General features: G+C 35.3%; 1 protein-coding gene across 1 annotated transcript in view; it reads right to left on the reverse strand.

Annotated features, from left to right (window-relative positions):
* The window catches only part of PIK3C3 (phosphatidylinositol 3-kinase catalytic subunit type 3), a 126,533-nt gene that overhangs the window by 45,468 nt on the left and 58,658 nt on the right, over positions 1-22,407 (reverse strand). The window contains exons 11-15 of the mRNA XM_032245263.1: positions 19,771-19,925; positions 17,723-17,813; positions 12,672-12,739; positions 4,848-4,953; positions 2,850-2,966 (exon numbers count right to left, since the gene is read on the reverse strand). Coding sequence (XP_032101154.1) covers positions 2,850-2,966; positions 4,848-4,953; positions 12,672-12,739; positions 17,723-17,813; positions 19,771-19,925 — 537 coding nt within the window. The remainder of the gene's footprint in view (positions 1-2,849; positions 2,967-4,847; positions 4,954-12,671; positions 12,740-17,722; positions 17,814-19,770; positions 19,926-22,407) is intronic.

Raw genomic sequence — 22,407 nt, forward strand, 5'->3', positions numbered from 1 at the left:
TTTTTTTTTTTGAGACGCAGTTTCGCTCTTGTTACCCAGGCTGGAGTGCAATGGCGCAATCTCGGCTCACCGCAACCTCCGCCTCCTGGGTTCAGGCAATTCTCCTGCCCCAGCCTCCTGAGTAGCTGGGATTACAGGCACGCGCCACCATGCCCAGCTAATTTTTTTTTTTGTAGTTTTAGTAGAGACGGGGTTTCACCATGTTGACCAGGATGGTCTTGATCTCCTGACCTCGTGATCCACCCGCCTCGGCCTCCCAAAGTGCTGGGACCACAGGCATCAGCCACCGCGCCCGGCCCCCCTTACTGTTTTATTTTTAATCCATCACACATAACACTATCTACATTTTACTTATTTATTGCATTTACTGTCTTCAATAAGAATATAATTCCCACAAGGGAAGAGATGTTTATATTCACTGCTATATCCCAAGAACCTGTGCTTGGCATAGAGTAGGTATGCAATATATATTTCATAATTGTAGAACACATAAATGAGTAATATCCCCCTAAAGAATCATAAAGTGAAAAGAGACTACTTACAATATTAACAGTGAAAGTGTTAATTTATTTTAAATATAGATTTAAAAAATGGCCAGGCATGGTGGCTCACGCCTATAATCCCAGCACTTTGGGAGGCCAAAGCAGGCAGATCACATAAGGTCAGTTTGAGATCAGCCTGGCCAACACAGTGACACCCCGTCTCTGCTAAAAATCACCATGTGTGGTGGTGCACACCTGTAGTCCCAGATACCTGGGAGGCTGAGGCAGGCAAATTGCTTGAACGTGGGAGTTGGAGGCTGCAGTGAATGGAGATCATGCCACTGCACTCACTGCAGTCTTCTCAAAAAAAGAAAAAAAGAAGTAGATGAAAAAGGCATTTTATTAGAATTCAAAAATGTAGACTCAGGCCTCTTCTAACAGAATTTTTCCTAAACTAGAGATCAAAGAAGGAAATAAGACAACAACAATATTATCATTATTTTCACTCATTTGATACTTAATTCAGGGATTACCCTACCACAGATCTAACACCGTTGTACCCACTTACATAGCTCACCCAAATAAATTATGAGGAATGAAAAAGTCCTACATATGATTTTACACGATTAGTGGTCATTTCATTTAGTATTAATGCTAATAATGGTAGTAGAGAGCTATCTCTGCATTTCTTCATTGTGCCAGGGCTTGTTTCTAGTAAATATATGAAAATAAAATTAAGTTTGTCTTTTACCATATCATGATAAAATACCTATAAAGACTTTTAGCCAATATTGAGACTATATTTGGAAAGGTCTGACTTGAAATATAGGTTATGTGATGTGATCCCAGCACTTTGGGAGGCCGAGGCGGGAGGATCACCAGGTCAGGAGATTGAGACCATCCTGGCCAACATGGTAAAGCCCCGTCTCTACTAAAAATACAAAAATTAGCTAGGAGTGGCATGCCTGTAATCCCAGCTACTCTGGAGGCTGAGGCAGAAGCATTGCGTGAACCCAGGAGGCGGAGGTTGCAATGAGCCGAGATCACACCACTGCACTTCAGCCTGGTGACAAAGCTAGACTCTGCCTCAAAAAAAAAAAAAAGTGTGTGTGTGTGTGTGTGTGTGTGTGTGTGTGTGTGTGTGTGTATGTATGTTACGTGATATGAGAAACACAAAATTTATTTGGGGAAGACTCTAAGTGATGTCTCAAACAGGTGGTCAGCCAGCTAAAACTGAGTTGTTGCCAAGGTTCCTGTGTCTGCTAAATTGAAGAGCTCCTGGCACTAAAACAAACTGGTTTCAAATATAAGCCCCAAACTGCATGTCAGAGCAGCAGACATTCCCTCTGCAGGTGGGCATTTGGAGATCACACTGCTTCTCACAGAAGCACCTCTGGGGAGAGGTGCTACAGGGGGAACAGCGGTAGAAATGTATTTATTTGACCAAGGTTTATGATGCCTCTCAACAACGAAGAAAATGCCAACTCAAAAGAACTGTATATCCTCTCAGGGTGTTTTACCCTCTCTAACCTGCTGAACATTACTCATTACTCCTTCTACGTATCTCTGCTCACATTTCTCTTTAGACCTGATTCTTTGCCTTTGAACCACTGATTCAAATCTTCGTATTTTCCTCCTCTTTCTGCTTTCCTTTAAAAGCCTGAAGAGTAACAGTAAAATATGTTGTGTTGTTTTACAAAGGTTACCAAGAAAGACTTGCCAATTAATTATCTAATGGAATTAGGAAAAGATATCAAGTGAATCCTTCATATCATTTAGGCTATGATCAGAAAAAAATGACACGAAGAACAGATACTCATTTACTTCTACCCATCAAGTGGAAGCCTCATAGTTGAGAGAAAGACTGGTATACTAGCCAGGAAAAAACAGATACAAGGTGAATGCTGTTACTATCAGTTCTGAAACCTTGGGCAAGTCACTCTGGACTTTTATTTTCTCAGAACAATTATAGTCTAAATGATCTCTAGAGATTCCTTCCATATCAAATATATTGTATATTCTAATTTGCTAAGATTCTAAAATGAGAGGTGGTAAAGCACTGTGGACTAAGAACGTCTAAGTACAAATCTCCACTCCAATATTCACCTAGCTGTATGAGTATGACATTAACCAATTACTTGACCTCTCTTTGCCTTCTTCTCCTCACAATTGGGATAATAATAGCTCCTAGGGTTGACATGAAGATTAAATATCATATCAACATATGTAAACTCACAAAACATTCCTATTACTATAATTTCATAAGAAGTTCACATATCAACCCAAAAAGACAATAGCAAATGTTGAGCATTTTATGATGCCAAGACGCTATTAAGTTACGAACAAAAGCATACACCATAGGCTTACCTTTTTCTTACGGTTTCCACTTTCACGTTGTACTGCCTTCATTAGATGCACCAACCGATCTACAAATGTCTGTTGTGCAGCCAGCAAAGAACGCATAACTCTGACAGACTTATCACCCTGAAGGGTTCAAAGTAAGAAAAATTAGTTCTATGTAGCATAATGGTCAGGGTTTCTTTAATAGCATGAATAATCTTTATTTCTATTTCTCATAGCTGTAAACCCGAATAGAAAGCAAAATTGAAAAAGATTAATGATCTTGATTCAAAAATAACAAGAACCCCCCTATCTTAAACGCCACTAATCCATCCATAACTGAAAATTATCTGAGTCTTCAACAAATACTGGTCTACCTACAACAGCATTTTTTATTCACATAAACCATGTGACAAGATAGAATTTATTTATCCTAAAATACGTTCATTCATTATTTGAGTAAATAAATATCCTACAACTTATGATCTAGCAATGTGCTGGGCATATACATATAGCAAAAACAGACATCAGTCTTCAAGAAACTAAAAACCAACTTAAAAAAAAAAAAAAAAACTTCAAATAGCACCATGATATGTGCTTAAAATATGTCATAAAAGCTAAATGCTATACAGTCTTACGCAGTGATTCCTAGTTCATAAAATCGTATAAAATACATTTCTAATTTAATCTTGACAATTACCCTGGTAAGGTAAGCTGGGTAAATGTTATCATCCTCATTTCGAAGATGAGGAAATTTAGGCTTAAAGAACCTGAAATGTCTTCACATGGTGACGAAGGCTGTGACAGAAACGAGATTAGAAGAGACGACCAAGGGCTTATTTGGCAATCAGTTTTATGTTGAGAAGCTCTGAGAATGAACACAAAAGCTTAGTCTCAAAGTGTTTAATAAGATGTGATTTAAATTTTTAAGAGCATAAAACATGAAACAGATGAAAGATGACATGAAATAGAATATTTCTGCAGCAAGTCACAGATTAATGTGTGGCAGCTTTCTTTTCACTGCCCTTGCACCCTCTGCTGGCTGAACGGTGACACTGCTTTAAGAATCAAAAGAACACAGGAAAGATAAATCTCTTTTAAAAGCTGTTGAAAAAGCAAAAATATGTTTTATAAAAAGTATCTGCAATATAGCCATTGTCAGATTTCTGGAAATGTACATAGCCTTGATAAGAAAGATATAAAATAGAAAGGAAAATAAGAAGCAAAGCTTTATTCTTTTTAATTCCATGTATAGGCTTATTTCATTAAATCAGGGATCAGATAAACTTCTGTAAAGGGTCAAAGAGTAAATATTTTAGATCTTCTTGGCCTCACAGTTTTCATTCCAATTATTAAACTCCTATTGTGTACAAAAGTAGAACACAGACAATATAAAAAAGAGTATGATTCTATTCCAATAATTTATTTATGAACACTAAAATTTGAATTCCACATTCTATTCCAATAATTCATTTATGAACACTAAAATTTGAATTCCACATTCTATTCCAACAATTCATTTATGAATACTAAAATTTGAATTCCACATAATTTTCATGTATCACAAATTCTTCTTCTTCTTTTGTTTTCAACCATTTAAAAATATAAAAACCAGGGCGGGAGTGGTAGCTCATGCCTGTAATCCCAGCACTTTGGGAGGTAGATGCAGGTGGATCACCTGAGATCAGGAATTCGAGAACAGCCTGGCCCAACATGGCAAAGCCCCGTCTCTACTAAAAATACAAGAACTAGCTGGGCGTGGTGGCAGGCAACTAAAATCCCAACTACTTGGTAGGCTGAGGAAGGAGAATCTCTTGAACCTGTGAGGCAGAGGTTGCAGTGAGCCGAGATGGCACCACTGCACTCCAGCCTGTGTAATGGAGCAAGACTCTGTCAAACACACAAAAACAAAATTAAATTTAAATAAATATAAAAACATTCTTACTTCATGGGATGTTCCAAAACGCAATAGGCTGAATATGGCCCATGTACTGCAGTTTTCCAACCCCCACATTTAATGGTTACCTTCAACAATGCTTGGCTGAATCTTCTCATTACGTTCAAGTACATTTCATGGGTCTTTGGATCTCTCTGCTGGGTATCTTGATCTTCACATTCCACTATCACATACCTTAAAAATATGTTTCAGTCATTCATGTGATATGAAATGAAACTCAGATTCATTTGGTAAATATTCATACCATTTTACTAAAACAGATTAATTTACATATACAAAAATAATAAAATTGGAGTAATAAAACATTTTATCATCACTTTTAAAAATGAAAAGTTAAGGAGCAACACATACAACCATCAATAAAAGGTAAACTAATAGCAATGCCTTAATTCGTGTAATATCCCAAATTTTCTAAAACTTTTACCACCAAAAGCATTTTCTCCTATTTATGAGGTACTTAGAGTACTAACATCTTCAGAAATCATCTACACTCACATATTTACTAAGTAACTTGAGAACAAAAACTATGGTTTTCATAATCTGTGTAATACTTCAGTATTACACAAGATTCTCTTATTCTGAAAACCACTCTGAAATTATTGCTCTCGCTAATATACTTTTGAAAGATGGATAAAATTTTAAGTAATTTGTCATTTCCCATCCAGTTTCCTCTTTCTCAAAGATCCATATGTAATTTTTAACTTTCCAATTTAAAAACTATGGTTTTAGAGAGTTAAAGACATCTTAAATGTTTCCTTAAACCTAATCTGCTTATACAATTACAAAAATCATATAAGCAATGATCATATAAAATCATATAAGCAATGATCTGGGTAAGATCATTTATAGGTCTTCTAACCTGGTGTTTCTAAATGTTCCACTGGGAACAAACCAAAACAAGTAACAAGTTGGGCATGGTGGCTCACACACCTATAATCCCAGCGTTTTGGGAGATCTAGGCAAGAGGATCACTTGAGATCAGGAGTTTGAGACCAGCCTCCACATTTAAAAAAATAAGTAAATGAAAACAGGCCAGGTATGGTGACACCGCCTATAGCCCCAGCTACTAGGGAGGCTGAGGCGGGAAGATAGCTTGAGCCCAGGTGAAGCTGCAGTAAGCTACGATCATACCACTGCACTCCAGCTTGGGAAACAAAGGGAGATGGTATCTCTTTAAAAAAAAAATAAAAAGTATCACAACTTGAGGAAAAAAAAAGAAAAGAAAAACAACAAAAAAATAAAGTTGTGGAGGCTGGGAAGATTAAAAGAAAAAAAAAAAACAACTTGATACAGCCACATATGCACACAGATGCATAAAACTGGAAAGTTTCACAAAGCAATATCCTGTGAACAATAATTTAATATTTGCTATTCTGTTTCTTTCACTTTTCTTTAAATAACAAATGCTAGACTGTGAAACTTTAAATTGCTTTCAGTAGATCGTGGTGATGTGTAGTTTGAAAACCATCAATGTCAATCAACGTGCTTGCTTTATCAACAGTGAAACTTGGAGAGGCTATGTCTTATCTATGGTAGTATGACTGATCGTAAAGCTGAGATAGAAACCCAGGACTTTGGGCTCCCAGGTCAGACTTTTTTGATTTTACCAAGTTGACTTTCACACTGTTGTATCTTTAAAACACATATGAAACTTTTCAACCTTCTTAACTGATAATATATCCCAAATCTCAAGTCACAGAGGCTTATTATTATCCTTTCTACTATTTCTGAGAAAGAACAGACTCTCTATTCAGCCTTTCAGACAGTCAATTTCATGAGAGCAGAGGATACTCTGTATTTAGCCATTCAGATGGTCACTTCATGAGAGCAGAGGACTTACCTGTCTTGTTCTCTACTATACCTTCAGCACATCCATGTCTGGCTCATAATAGATGCTCAATATATTATTAATATATTACTGTTGTTGAATGAATAATTCCACTTTTGTGGATTTAGCTACTATGTCATTATTAATAATTTTCAAATATAAAATAATCCCTTTTTTACATCTGAGGTCTAATTTTGAATTCCATTACGTGACCTGCTTTTACATTCATTCACTCTAATTTTCAAAGACCACTTCCCCTTTCCAAGACACTGCTTGTCATTTCTAACTGAACATGTAGAAAACCAAACTTATCACATTAAATGCATCTTTTTCTACCTCTATTGAAGGGACTACCAATATCCCAGGCATTTGGACTAGGAATTCTCACATAGCAGGGTTCACAAACTCAAATTTTCTCAAAAGCCAGGCAGAAAACAAATGTTTGAATCACTTAAATAGAAGGAGAGAGAGAGGTGGGGCTGGAGGCAAACCAGAGAACACAGCACTACCTAAAACTTTCTGTGGCAATCAGTTCAATTTGCGATCCATTAATCTAAAGCCGAACGTAGCTCACATTCCCCCATCTCAGATACTCACACTCAATTAGTCCCCTGACCTTGCTGATGTTTCCTATTAGATGACTCTTAAAACGGTTCTGTACTCTAAAGTCCTATCTGGAATCAAAATGTCAATGCCACTTCCCTGGCCTCTCTAACTCTAAAAATAAATTACATATTGTTTAATACAATCATTCTAAATTTTTCACCTTTAAAATAGCTTCATCATGTCCCATCTATATTAACAAAAACGTCAATGGTTCTCTCTTTTCTACTATTTTAAAACAGTTTCTATGGCCTCAACCTTTGGTTTCAAATTTCTACTATCCCCCATTTATGCACTCACACTCCAGTCAGGTCAATCCCCTACTACTCCTCCTCCACAGACACCTACTGTGTGCTTTTGCTTACGCTGCAGTGCTATCCAGGAATACCTTCCACAACTCTCCATCTTTCCATATTCTGCCCATTCCTCAAGCATAGCTGACAATCTCTCGATTCCAGGTATCTTCATAGACCCTAACAAATTCTTCCTTCTCTGTTTCCTAGAACAGGCATAGCTTCTCACACAACTTGTGGTGACAACCTTTCCTGCTTGTCACTGTTTCACGTTTAACTCTTACTTAACACTTCTTCAAAGGTTATAATGAAACTGATGCCAGGTGCCATATCTTAAAAACTTTCAGTATCCTCTGACACATCTGATACAGTCTCTCCTAAAGCCTGATAAAAGTAAGGGCCTTCCCCTTCCTGCTTCCTAATGGAATGCTTTACCATGATAATAACATGTTCTAGCAGTCCTAGAATCATATAACCCAGAATTTTCTGTAAAGTCGTATGAAAAGCCGAACCCATAACATCATATCTACCATATCATATTCCCAATAAGAGCTCTAAATCAAAAATTCAAGAAGACATTGTTGTATTTTGAATCAGGGACGCCTTTTAGAAATTAGAACAGGCTGGGCACAATGACTCATGCCTATAATCCCAGCACTTTGGGAGGCCAAGGCAGAAGAATGACTTAAAGCCAAGAGTTTGAGACCAGGCTAGGCAAGGACAGCGAGACCCCATGTCTATCAAAAATTTAAAAATTAGCCAGGCATGATGAGTGCATACCTACAGTCCCAGCTACTCAAGAGGTTGAGGTGGGAGGACCACTTGTGACCAGAAATTAGAAGGTCACGTGAGATATGATCACACTACTGCACTCCTACCTGGGTGACAGAGTAGGATCCTGAACTGAAAGAAAGGGAAAAGAAAAAAAAAGAAGCGGGAAGGAAAGGAAGAAAGAAAAAAGAACTTTCAGAGCCACTGCTGGACACATTTGACTATTTAAATTAAAATAAAAATTACATTTCTCAGTTACATTACCAATTTTTTTCTTTTTTTAAGACAAAGACTCAGCTCTGTCTCCAGGCTGGAGTGCAGTGGTGTGATATTGGCTCACTGCAACCTCCATCTCCTAGGTTCAAACAATTCCCCTGCCTCAGCCCCCTGAGTAGCTGGGATTACAGGTGCGTGCCACCACACCCAGCTAATTTTTGTATTTTTAGTAGAGACAGGATTTCACCATGTTGGTCAGAATGGTCTCGATATCTTGACCTCATGATCTGCCCACTTTGGCCTCCCAAAGTACTAGGATTACAGGTGTGAGCCACTGTGCCCAGCCCAATTATCAACATTTCAAATTCTCAATAGCTGCATATACAGAACTGGAAATGATTTCTATCATTTTTGTCACTGCAGGAAGTTTCCAGGTAATTAACTAAGAATAACTAGAAAACAAGTTCATATTTCCTATGTATGGTATTCCAGAATGTCTGGTCATTTCCGGACAATATCTAAGAATGTCAAAAAACAAAAGGCAGCAGTTCTAAACTCTGAAACTGTCAATATAGTCTTATTCAAATCCATTCATCTCCTTCTACCCTTTAGGTAAAGTCCTGATTGTCCCCATCACCTTAGGGTATTCAGTGTCTTTTCCTGTGTTTATGCAGCAAACTTACTTTCAAATGAACATACAGATGACCACAATGTATGGGACTACTGCTGTGTCCTGGTCTTTCTGATCACCAAGAAAACACTATCACTGCAGTTATTTCCCGTTATTGAAAATATACATTGATGCTTCTAATAAGCATCAAGTGTCAAACACTTCTCAAAAATCATTCAAGCCAAAGTTCTATGCAAATAACAGGGCCACCTTAAAAAAAAAAAAAAAAAGACACTGTCATCTCCAAATATGAGAGACAAAGTTAGCTATCAAGGCTATAAGACCTAGATATAAATCATTTCTGAGGTTTCTGTTTACATCAATAACTAGATTCTACAAAACACTCTAAGGTATTTCTTTGAAAGCTGTCATCTTAAAGTAAGAATGCAAACAAAATTGTCCAGGTACTCATTATAAGATGACATCAGTGGGCTACCTGTTTCCTGGCAATTTTATTTTGTGGAGTAAATAACCTTTATTACCTTGAAAGGTCTTAAAAGTTATAGAAAACATGTCAAAGCATCCAAAGTTTACTTTCAATTTCAACACCCTAGAATGGCTATAAAAATAAAAAACTGCAACGATTTATAGATTCTGATGCCCAACATTTTACAGACTGGAGACTGTAACTCCCTTCTGTGGCTTAAAAGGTTGACACTATTCATTTTAAAAGGATTGTCTGCACAACTATAGGCCCCTAAGGATTTAGCTACAGCAAGGATCGTGTTTAAATCACCAGAAAGGGAACAAATGAAAAAAGGAAATTCAAATGTTCAAAGGAAACAGCACAATCAATTAAAATTTATATTTTAATACATTTGTTATAATAGAGTAGGCTTAGAGAGGCACTTAAATTCTTACATTTTGCTATTTTTATATGTTCAAAGGAAAAGAAGAATGATCATTTTAAACCAACTATTTGAAATTATTTCCCATATTGTTACCTTACATTCACAAAAGCTGTGTCTATTAAAGGCAAGAGTCCACACATCAATAGCTTTTCTCCCCATGAGTATTTCTGAATATGTAATATACAGACTGTAAATATGGGAAAAACAATTACTCCTTAGGGAATGAATAGACAGAGCATATGCTATTGATTCAATGAATCAGAGATATAGTGGGAAAACACAAATCAAATCTAAGCTTGATTGAATGTTTATAAGACTGGGAACTGGGGCTGTACTTTATTATAGAAAAAACAAAGTGTGCTCCTTATGAACAGAAACAGCTGCTACGTTGGAAACTGTTCATCTAATAGCTTTCCTACTGTTTGGCTGCTTTCAGAAAAATCTTCCTACTTAAAATAAGAGATCAAAGATTCTAACAAAACTCATTTCAAATTTAATAATAAAATCTGGTCTACAATCAAAAACAAAGAATATGTAACTTGAAAGCTTCACATAATCAGTATGTATAAATACAGCTCTTACAATAGTGAATATTTTAGACTATAAATTCTGAGCCAGAGAAATGTTTCCGTGAATATTGAAAGAAAACAAAAATATCTGTAAATGAATTCTTTGCAAATGATTTTAAAATATGTAAAATTATAAATTTTAAAATACCGAAGTTTAGAAATACTTATGCAAAAACTCAGCAACATACCCCACAAGTATTTTTTCTCTTCACTTCCTTTTAAATATTTAGATTTCCATGAGAAAATATTTTTTTCAGAGGCTAGTGAATAGACATACCCTTAAGTATTCAGATTGGAACACAGAGAAAATTAGCGGCAAAAGGTGATATTTAAAGAAAATAGTAGCAATTTGACAAGATGAGAATTTCTAAGTAAACCTTTCAAAGAAAAAATAGTGATTAACAATTAGCCAGAACTTCCTATATTTTCAAGGACATAATGAAATTTCAGGTGAGGAAAATGCAGTTTTATGAATATTATATTAAACTGCTAAAGTGAAAGCGAGAAACTATTTTTCTTCCCACTACAGAGGCCAACAGAAAAAAAACAAACAGCAACCACCAAACAAAAGTTCCAAAGAGGGGAAAAAAATCACTGATTTATGTAAGATTGTTGACAATGGTTTTTCTTTGTTGCAAAGAGATCCATAAAGGCTTAAACTAAACAAATATTTATTGTTTATGTAAATCAAAAACTGTGTTTGTTCAAAGAGTGCTCCAATTTAGTTACCTACTTCTTAGGTACAGGGGCAGTACCCAGCAGAGCATTACCTTTGGAGATTTGGAGAATGAAGTTATGGCTGGATTTGACTCACTAGGACAGCTTCCCCAGTCCAATCTTAAAACAAAATAGTTTGTCTAATTTTCTCGCAAAAAACAAAATACCTCATTATTATTCAAACATACTGGTTTAGCATCTCTTAGACAAAATGCTTGGAACCAGAAGTGTTTTGGATTTCTAGTTTTTTGTTCTTGGGTTTTTGAATATTTGCATTATACTTAGCAACTTAAATTCAAAAATCCAAAATCTGAAAGGCTCCAAAGAGCATTTCTTTTTCACTTCATGTCAATCCTCACTGAGTTTTGGATTTTGGAGCATTTCAGATTTCAAATTTTTGGATTTGGGATGCTTAATCTGTAGTGAGCTTTCACAATAGTCATCTATTAATTTGTAATTTGTTTAAGGCTACAAATTGAGCAGTAAGAGTAGATCAGATCATTTCTACAGTAAAAAGTCCCATGCCAAGAAATTTAAAAAGTGATTAAGTAGTTTTAAGGATTCTCCCAAAGGTACAGAAAGCTTTAGGTAGGTCTTACCCATCTAGCTTTGCCCTTTGTTTGCTCTTTAAAACTAGATAAGGCCCTCAAATCTAGTGTTTAATCCTAGCACTTTTTTTATTGAAGCAAAATATTTCTGATTGTGGCTTAATCTACTTGTCTTCTCTTCAGGATTCTGTAGCAGATAAAAGTGTCTCAGGACGTCAGTTAGCCACTCTGTTCCTCAGTTTCTCTCTTTCCTTCAACTGACTCAGGACATTGTTTTAATGCAAAATAGACATATTTATAGTTGTCCATTCAACTTCACAGAAACAAATGAGAAAAGCACTGAAAATACCTTGAAAATGTCAAAGCAGTAGACAAATGATTCAGTCCTGGATCACGGTCTACCAAGTTCAGCTACAGCAAGCCCCTGCCACAGTTTCCTTGTGTTTAAAATGTCACAGGGTAATTTTAATTCCAACTTTCTCTTTTTAAATGATTCCAATGTTTTAGTAAATAATGTGAAAATATGCATTCCTGAAGAACTGTAAAATATCATACTTGACTACTTTACATGGCAAACTGAAAGTACCCACTTCCCTCTCCAGTTATATCCTGGCTCCTGGAAAGTTAGTGAAAGGAAGAGAAACAGTGGTGCCAACAAGCATTTCCGAGAACCCAGCTGTCATGGAATACAGCTAGATATAAATGTTGTACTTAGACTTTTGATGATGACCCAAATATTATTTTAAATTGTCTTTATGTTTACAGCATGAGAAAAAATAATTCTTAAGGGTAATAAGAAAGTAAACAGAAAATCATTTTCACATACCAGTATAAATAATTAGCCAGTGTTGAGTTTTTGCAGGCTCTCGATATCAAGAAGGTACAGAGATCTTGCTGAAAGAATTAAAAGAAATGTATTATATTTTACCATCTACAATTAAAGGGGGAAAATAAGTAAGTCTACATTTGCCTATGTTTCATCTGTGTATCTTATGTAACAGATCAGATTTTCTGCCATCTATCTATCCTTACATAAACACATTCAAAAATATTTAAAATCAGACAGTATGAAAGTGGTTAGCATACCACAGTTCAGAGAACTCCTTGTCCTCCTTGAGCTTCATATTTGGTAGAGGAGAGAGACAACAAAATGGTCATAGAAATATTTTAGGTTGGGAGCTTTTTAAAGACAGCAATGAGTACATGACATTCAGGCAAGACCAAAATAACATTAAAAAGCTCTAAGTTTGGCTTGTTCAAGGAATTTTAAGTAATGTAAATAAAATATAGTAAACACTAAACACACTGAAAAGATAAGCAAAGGTCAAAAGTATATGTGACCTTTAAGGTCACACTATTATTGAGTATGTATTTTATTTTAAAAGCAATGGATAACCAACAAAGGACCTTAACAGGAGAATGAGATGATGTGATTTACATTTTATGAAAATGACTGGTTGTCCTGTGACGTACAGACCTGAGATCAGTTAAGATGCTATTCCAGTAGACTAGAAGAGTAAATAATGAGAGTAGAGATGGTGAAAAGGAGACAAATACAAGAAATAACTTGGAAGTAAAATTAACAGGACCTGCTGGTGGAGAGGAAGTAGGAAGGAAAGAAAGGAATTGACAATAACTTCCCAAATTTCCGGATTCATTTGTCATGGCACAAATGGAAATTTCAGAGTAGGGGCTGCCTATCTATAGAGTGAGAGGAAAGAGTTGTATTTTGAAATATTAAGTCTAAACTGCCTGTCAGATATACAATGGAGACCAAATACATGTTTGGATACATGAAAAATTCAGGTGAGAGATTTGAGCTAGAAATATAAATTTGAGTTTATTAGCACAACCCAGGGCAAGAGTATCAAATGAAACTAGCAGCGGACCCTGAGGAACATTAAGATGTCAAGCTGAGGGGAAAGTGCTGACAAAGGAAACTGAGAAGAAATGGCAAGAGAGATGAAGAGAAAAATAAGAGACACACAGTGTCATCTAAACCATGAAAAGAGTTCGTTTTTCAAGAAGAAAGTTATTTACTTTATTGAATATTCTAAAGCTGAAAAGAATGTGCAACCAAAAACATTAAAGTCATTTAGTAACTTAGCAAATTAAGTTTTAAGCAAGAGCCAGAATTATGTGGATTAAAGACTGCAAAGAAGGAAGAAAAGAGTATGCATAAACAACTCCTTTGATAAGGGAAGTAAGCACCAACAAGGTGCTGTTTCAAGGGATGTGGTCTCAAGGGTGAGTTTTATTTGTTTTGTTTTTCTAAATTTTTAATAAGGAAAGTATTTCTGTCAGGAAAAGAAAATAACACATCCTTGAGGAGAGTTATGTTTCTTCTGTGCAAGAAAACAGAAAAAAAGTACGGGGAGTGATTCCCGTCTATAAAGCCGGTGATGAGAAAGAGACCATTCTTACCTAGTGGTTTCTATTGTTTCCATTAAGTATGAGGCAGAATTGTCATCTGGAGATTGGGAGGCGGGGCATAAAGAACAGAACGGAAATGGTATGAAAAGTCACTGCAGAGCAGGAAGATCAACACGACTAGGGAAATGTAAGATGGCAGAGAGCAGTGAGTGCTCATCTGAGGCTTGTGATCATGAATTTATAGAGACACCAACATGCTATGCTATATGTTTTTCTTCAGCAATATTCAGGCATAGCAAAAGTGGGTAATTAATTAGGCTTATCAAGGGTTGATATTTTTGCCAGGGGAACTGCAGGTACTAATAAAAGAATAACTAAAATGACAGCCATGCGATAAAAGCTATCTTCAGAGGAAAGCAAATACTGAAGAGAGCTGATGAAAATGAAAAGGGTAGGGATCAATGGATTAGAACTTTTAATGCAGTAAATGCAGTAGGTAGGTGGCCTTTCTTAAGGTAAGTCCAAGTAATATGAGGTTGTTATTACAAAGCAGATGTGCCAATGCTTTCAGTAAGAATTTTATCTCCCATTTTAAAGCTTAGTTGTACATTTAAAATATGCAACAAAAATCCAATTTTAAAAACTCCTCAATCAGAAAGCCATTGTGTAAAGATGAATCCATGAGATCAATAGGGGGAATACAGGACTAAAGTTTCTCTTTTGACTATATGACAACAACATTATACTTTTGTAGTGATATATATATTTTAATAGAAAATACGTTTCATTTCATACTATGCCTTTTTGATATAAAAATTACTTATAGAACATAAATAAAGTTGATTTAAACAAATTGTGAAGCAGGAAGTATGTATTGTAAATGTTAAAACTCAATTTGAGTAATCAATACTTTAAGATTTTACAACAATTTAAGGAAAAAAATGCTTTATAAAAAAAGATAACATATGGTAGCTCAGAGACATAAGGAGAAATGGTGAGGAAGGTGTAGGTATCATTCACTAAAAGTATCTCCAAATATTTACTGAGTGTATACAATAATAACAATAATATTATCAAATCTGGAGAAAGTTAAATAACAAGATAGGGTGGGGTGAGGAAGAAGGATTTAGCCAATGACGGGCAAGAACATTTAATATATACATATAAGAAAGTATAGAAAGTACTACATAAGACAGTAAAATAAATCAAAATATAGCTAAAATCACAATAAAAGCAAATAGGGTAAAAGTTCCAGTTATAAAACAGAATGTTAAACTAGATTTAAAAACAAAATTTAGCTATATGGTATTTAGAAGAGACCTAAATATAAACATAAACCTAAAATATAAGACCATAAAAAAATTCAAAGGAAAAGATCAACAAAGGCAACAAAAATATTGAAAAGATCAACATGAATACTAATCAAGACAAAGCTCTATTAGCATCAGACAATACAGACTTTAAGATGAAAAGCACTATTAGCTATCAAGAGGGTTACCAAACAGTGATAAAAGATTCAATTTATATACTTAATTAAAGAGCTTCAAATATTTAAAGCAAACACTAACAGAAATACAAGAAGAAATTAACAATTCTGCCAATATACAGGGGGATTTTACCCTAATTCTTTCACAGATAATGAAAAAAAAAAAAAAAAAGAGTCAGGAATAAGTAGATTTCAGTAACACTATCAATAAGCCTGCTCTAATAACATACATACAATGCTACACCCAACAGCTAGGAAATACAACTTCTTTTCAAGAACCCATGGAATTAATCAAATATGAGCATATTTGGGCAATAATTGAGTTTCTGACTCCTTTCAAACATTTGGCCAGACATATACAATGTTCTTCTGAAACTCCAAAAGTAAAATGAGGAAGGACATAAGATACTGCTCAGGTGTCAAGAAGGAGATGTTGGTATCTCAAGTTGTAATAAGAAGCGAGGTAATTCAGCTTGGTTGTAAGGTGAGAATGGCTTGTACAATATACTCTATGGGAGTAGGGGAAGGGATAGGGGAAGACTAAAAGATCTCAAAATGATTGCCACTCTTTTCTGGATACCTGAACCCTTTAAAAAACTATTCAGCTGATAAAAAGTTAAATGGCTTAATCATTGACTAACAACAGATAGGTTCATCAGTCATAAGAGAAATATCAGAAATATATAAAAACTATCATTATTTTTAGCCTAAAAGTTTTGAGAGGTGGGTGGAGTGTAAAACGATATTCTGAACACAGCTTTCAGAATCCAATCACTTCACAGCACCTAGAATGTAAATCACCCTTGTTCAAACTACCAACATGGAAAACTCATTCAGACTAATGGCCTATAAGCCCTACACAACTGATATCCACTTCTCTCTTGGATCCAGTCTTCTGCCAGGTTCTCTTTGCTTACTCCCCTGCCAACCAGGCACACTACTGTCTGTTGTTCCTCAAATATACACACTTAAACTCTGGTCTTAGGACCTCTAAACTTGCTACTCCCTCTATCTGAAATGCTCTTCTCCAGGTTGTTCCCTCACCTGCTTCACTTTTAGAGTGATGTTACTTTTTTAGTAACATCTGCATCAACCCCAGCATGTAGAACAGTTCCCCTACATACTAAGAGCTCAAAAAATATATGTGAATGAATGAATAACTGAATCAATGAATCAATATCTTGGCTTTGAAAGGGAAAACTTAAGACTGTAGCAGATTGGGTTCTTGAAGGCTTATCTAAGGATTCTATGATTCTGTGATTTAAAAATTCTTATTTCAGTTAAATATGAATAGTTTGTTATACCAAGGGATATGCAAACATACAAACTTTAATCAATAGCTAATAGTTAAAATTTTTTTTCCACTATTAAGATTAACTCCTAAACTCTGACTAAAAGCAACATATATACACACACTGAAAAATCACATGAACTTTTCTAATATTAAAACATGTTACTTGTTTTCAACATCAGAGGTGTTAATGATTTCTTTTAGATTAGAAGTCTCATAGACAAATTAAAAAATATGTACTATTTCAGCTTCTGCAATGCACTTTCCAGGGCACTGTTCAGAGCAATACTGGTCTAACAGGCCTGTTTTATCTCAAAAATCTGTCTTTCTTATATGTATAGTTAAAAAGTTGCTTGGTGTATTATCTCTAACATCAAAGTCATACATTTCTACAATGTAATCACAAGCACTGACAACAATTACAGAAAGGATCATGAATACACTGTCAGTAAATATTCTGAGTTTCCCTAATAAAATATTTAAGCCTTGTTTATTTTCATATTGCACATGAATCCATTTATATGCCCAAAGCGCCAATAAAATGAATTGAGGACTATCTGGCACTTTATGCTTAGGGAAAAAGTCATAAACATGCATCATAAAGTAAGTTATTTAATAAAGTTGTAATATTTAGTTATTTAATCAAAACTGAGGCTTTAAAGACAAGCATAAAATGTTTATGCAGTAGGATCTCTCCTACAGGAAGCTGGAAAAGCTTTGTACTCACTTCCAGATTTTCGCCATCTGGAACTTCTTTTGTTTTTGATGCAGGAGGAGGTGAAGAGACTGGAGGAAGAGGGCTGGTTATAATTTGGGAGCTGAAAAAATAATAAAAGAGATCACTGAGATGTAAAATACTCTGTCCATAAGAAAAGACACATGTTTTTAAGCACAGTTCACTTCAATTGTGTCTGGTTAATGCAACACTTCCTAACGTGTGTTCTGTGCAACACTAGAGTCACATTGTGCTCTGGAAAAAGACCATAGTCAAAGATTATGGGTAATGCCTCTTGGGAGGTTTATGTGCAAGTCTGCATATTAAAGGTTTTGATAAGTGCTGTTTATTTTTTTAAGTCCATTTAGCTTCAAACCACCATTTCCCAAACATATCTGGCCAATATTCCCTCTTTTTTATCTTTTTAAAAAGAAAATAAACTTTAAAAACAAAAAAATTTTCAAAAAAAAAATTCACACAAAATTAGTGACTAGTAGACTGTAAGTGGGAAAAGACAGTTACAGTTTTCACTGCATCATAAAATTCTGAATACACGTTTATTCATAAAACATTCTACATGGCACAAGGATGAAAGTAAATAAGCATGACTTGAGACTGAAGACCTCCAATATAGAGTAGGAGAAAATATAGAGAGCATCTTCTCTTAAAAACAGAAAAATATAAAGCAGCCAGGGAAAGAAAAATTATTTTTCCTCTTTTTCAGTTCTTCTCCAAGTAAAACACACAACATAAAGCGTAACATAACCATAATCATAAACAAAAATTCAAAAATCCAATCTTGAGGTTACGTAATAATTGAAATGACTGGACTGATTCAGGAAGTCTAAAATCTAGACCTAGTTTTGTCAATAACAACCTCATGGTCTTCACAAAACCATTTTATATCATAAAAACCTCAGATTTTTCACCCAATAGTTACTATTTTTTTCAAGTTTAAAGATTTTCTGAAAAGCAAAAAGCAGAAAAACGTGGGCTTTGGATTCTACTTTACCATTTGCAAGATACATAAGATTCTGGGCAATTTACTTGCCTTCTTGTTAAGTCCTTCATCTCTAAATTAGGGATATGAATACCTACCACAGAGAACAACTGCAACAAGTTGATGTGTGCAGAAGCTGGTACAGTGTAAGATACACATTTGGAAACTCCTAATTGTTATACTTTTAGCTAACTCCTAATAGCTAACTTTTAATTGAAATAATATGATATTATCTTTAGTGTAACTACTAATGAGGTGTAAACAGCTAAGTAAAAAATGCTTTTTATTAAAATACTGGAGCTCGCTAGCATGCCCCGTCCTTCCATTTCATTTTTTTTTTTTTTTTTTTTTTTTTTTTGAGACAGAGTCTCACTCTGTCGCCCAGGATGGAGTGCAGTGGTGCAATCTTGGCTCGCTGCAACCTCTGCCTCCCGGGTTTAAGCAATTCTCCTACCTCAGCCTCCCGAGTAGTCGGGATCGCAGGTGCCCACCATCATGGCTAGCTAATTTTTTTGTACTTTTAGTAGAGACGGGGTTTCACCACTGGCCAGGCTGGCTTTGAACTCCTGACCTCAAGTGATCTGCCCACCTCAGCCTCCCAAAGTGCTATGATTACAGGCATGAGCTATCGCGCCTAGCCCCTTCCATTTCATTTTAACATAAGTAATAGTAGCTAACACTTACTGAGCACTATATATTAGACAGTTTCCTATGTCAATTCGTTTAATGATTAAACAACCTTTAAAGATGAGTTACTAATGTTATCACACTCTTAAGAAATCAGAGACATACAGAGAATATGTAATTTATACAAGTTTATACAACTTGTAAGTGGCAGAGTCAAAACTTTAACTCAGATACTCAGACGTGATAGCCTCTGAATGCTGCTCTCTAATATAGTAATTTGTGTGCTATGAGTACACACGCAATATTCACTAGTAAAACTTCAAAATTAGTAACACTAGGGTTTGATATATCTAAGGAAAAAGGAAAAGAGAAAACAATTTGAAAAGGGAAAAATTAACCAATTTGAAAATATGCCCTCCCTGGATATCCATACCTATCTATTTCTGCAGAATTTATTCCAGAATTTGACACATTTTCTGATACTGAACTCTGACTATCCTTCTTGGTAGGTTCCAATCCATTCTTTATATCATCAAAATTTTCATATTTGAGAGCCTGAACCAGCTGTAACAGGTACATCAACAAATCCTGAAAAACAGAAAGTAAAGTAATATTAGGAAAAGAATGCAAAATGATTATAGACATAATGTATGCCTAAATATCAAGTAAACATTTTACTTTTATCTATCACTTTTCAGCTGTATTATTTGGCATGTCACCAAGTTACTTAACTTCTCTGTGCCCCACAGCCTCTTCATCTTTAAAATGAACATCATGATATAAACCTTAGGAGAAGATCACGAGGGTTAAACCAGTTAATAAAAGAATCACAGAATATCAACCAGCACAGTAAATGACTTGTTTCAGATAGCTGTTTCCTAGTTTCCAAAAAAAAAAAGGTGGGAAGGAGTCAAGATAGAAGGATCCTTTTTTTTCCAGTAATAGATCAGAAGACTGCATTCTATGTTTAATGTTACATAAGAAACTCCAAATTTTCAAGTTTTCAAAGAATTTCTGTTTTTCAACTTTTTCTAGTTAGAATCTTTAAAAATCCCATATTTTCTTTTTTCCTGAAAGCTCAGGTTTTAGAAAATCTGGAGTGCTTCTTAAATGAAAAAACCTGTAAAACAGATATTCAAACATTTGATTAACAGACATGCTTTCTATTCCTGCCAACTACCAACAAGAGATTTGAACAAAACAAAATGCTAAGCCTGAATTCCCCATAAGTGACAGCCAATGAGATAACCTGCACTAAAAAGATGTCAGTCAACAAAGTAGCTTTCACTTTACTGAGTTTCCCCTTAATAGTAACGATAAAAAAACCTCTTTAATGTCTAGGAAGGAAATGCTTCAAGTATTACTCTATAAAGGTTGTCCTTAGCTCTTCACAAGTATGTACTTTTAAAAATAACTAAAAACTTAAGAAAACTGCAAAACTCAAAAAAAATTTAAATGTATCTGTTTTCTTCCAGTTCCAATTGTCATTCACCCTGTTAGACACTTGAAACTCAGAATTAGAAAATTGTGAGACTTTGGGACTAACAATTCAACTTCAGTCTCCTCTTTAAGCTCACAAACCAGGTTAACTCTCCTGTAAATACTTCATGGTCCACTCTATCCTATTTGTAACATCTATAGCACTTGTAATAACTTACTCTGGGTTTTGCCACTATTTTATAAACTAGGAGGACAGAGGCCACCTGCCAGTTACATAAGAAACCATATTCCTTATTTAACACTACAGGCATACCTCATTTTATTGTACCTTGCAAACACTGCATTTGTTTTTTTTACAGAATGAAGGTTTATGGCAACACTGTACCCAGTCAAGTCTACTGGCACCATTTTTCCAACAGCATGCGTTCACTCAATGTCTTTGTGCCACATTTTAGTAATTCACAAACTTTTTCATTATGATTTTATCTGTTATGATGATCTGTGATCAGTGATTTTTAATGTTAGTTTTGTAATCAGGGGAGCCACAAACCACACCCATATATGATGGCAAACTTAATCAATTAATGTTGTATGTGTTTTGACTAATCCACCAACTCTGCTTCTCCTCAGGCGTCCCTATTCCGAGACACAATAATACTGAAATAAGGCCACTTAATAAACTTAAACAGTGTACTCTAAGTGTTCAAGTAAAAGGAAAAGTTGCACATCTCTCACTTTACATCAAAAGCTAGACATGATTATGCGCACTGAAGAAGGCACAGGAAAAGCCAAGATAGGATGAAAGCTAAGTCTCTTGTACCAAACAGCCAAGGAAAAGTTCTTGAAAGCTATTAACAATGCTATTCCAGGGAACCACAAATGAACAGAAAGCGAAATATTAACAATGCTATACCAGGGAAACACAAATGAAAAGAAAGCAAAACAGTCTTGTTGCTGATAAGAAGTTTTGGTGGTCTGGGTAGATCAGACTAGTTGCAACATTCCCATTAGCCAAAGCCCAATCCAGAGCAAGACCCTAGCTCTCTCCATTTCTATAAAAGCTGAGGTTGGTTCATGAGATTTAAGGAAAGAAGTCATTTCCATTACATAAAAGTACAAAGCAAAGCCGCAAGTACTGATGGAGAAACTGCAACAAGCTATTGATCTAGGTGACTATATCAAACAAGTTTCAGTGCAGATGAAACAGCCTTGTATTGGAATACGATGTCATCTAAGACTCCACAGGCTGACTCTCTTGGTAAAGGTCTAATGCAGGTGGTGACTTTAAGTTGAAGCTACTGATCATTTACCATTTCAGAAGTCCTAGGGCCCTTAAAAATTATGCTACATTACTTTGCCTGTGCGCTACAAATGGAAGAACAAAGCCTGGATAACATCACATCTGTTTACAGCATGATTTATAATATTTAAGCCCACTGTTGAAACCCATTGTTCAGAAAAGAAGATTCCTTTCGAAATACAACTGCTCATAGACAATATACCTGGTTACCCAAAAGCTCTGATGGAGATGCAGAAGTTGAATGTTGTTTACATTCCTGCTAAAACAATCTACATTCTACTGCCCATAAATCAAAGAGTCATTTCGACTTTCAAGTCTTATTATTTAAGA

This window comes from Sapajus apella, unplaced genomic scaffold (genome assembly GCF_009761245.1).
Source record: "Sapajus apella isolate SASKATOON/1434 unplaced genomic scaffold, GSC_monkey_1.0 scaffold57, whole genome shotgun sequence".
Taxonomy (NCBI): Eukaryota; Metazoa; Chordata; class Mammalia; order Primates; family Cebidae; genus Sapajus; species Sapajus apella.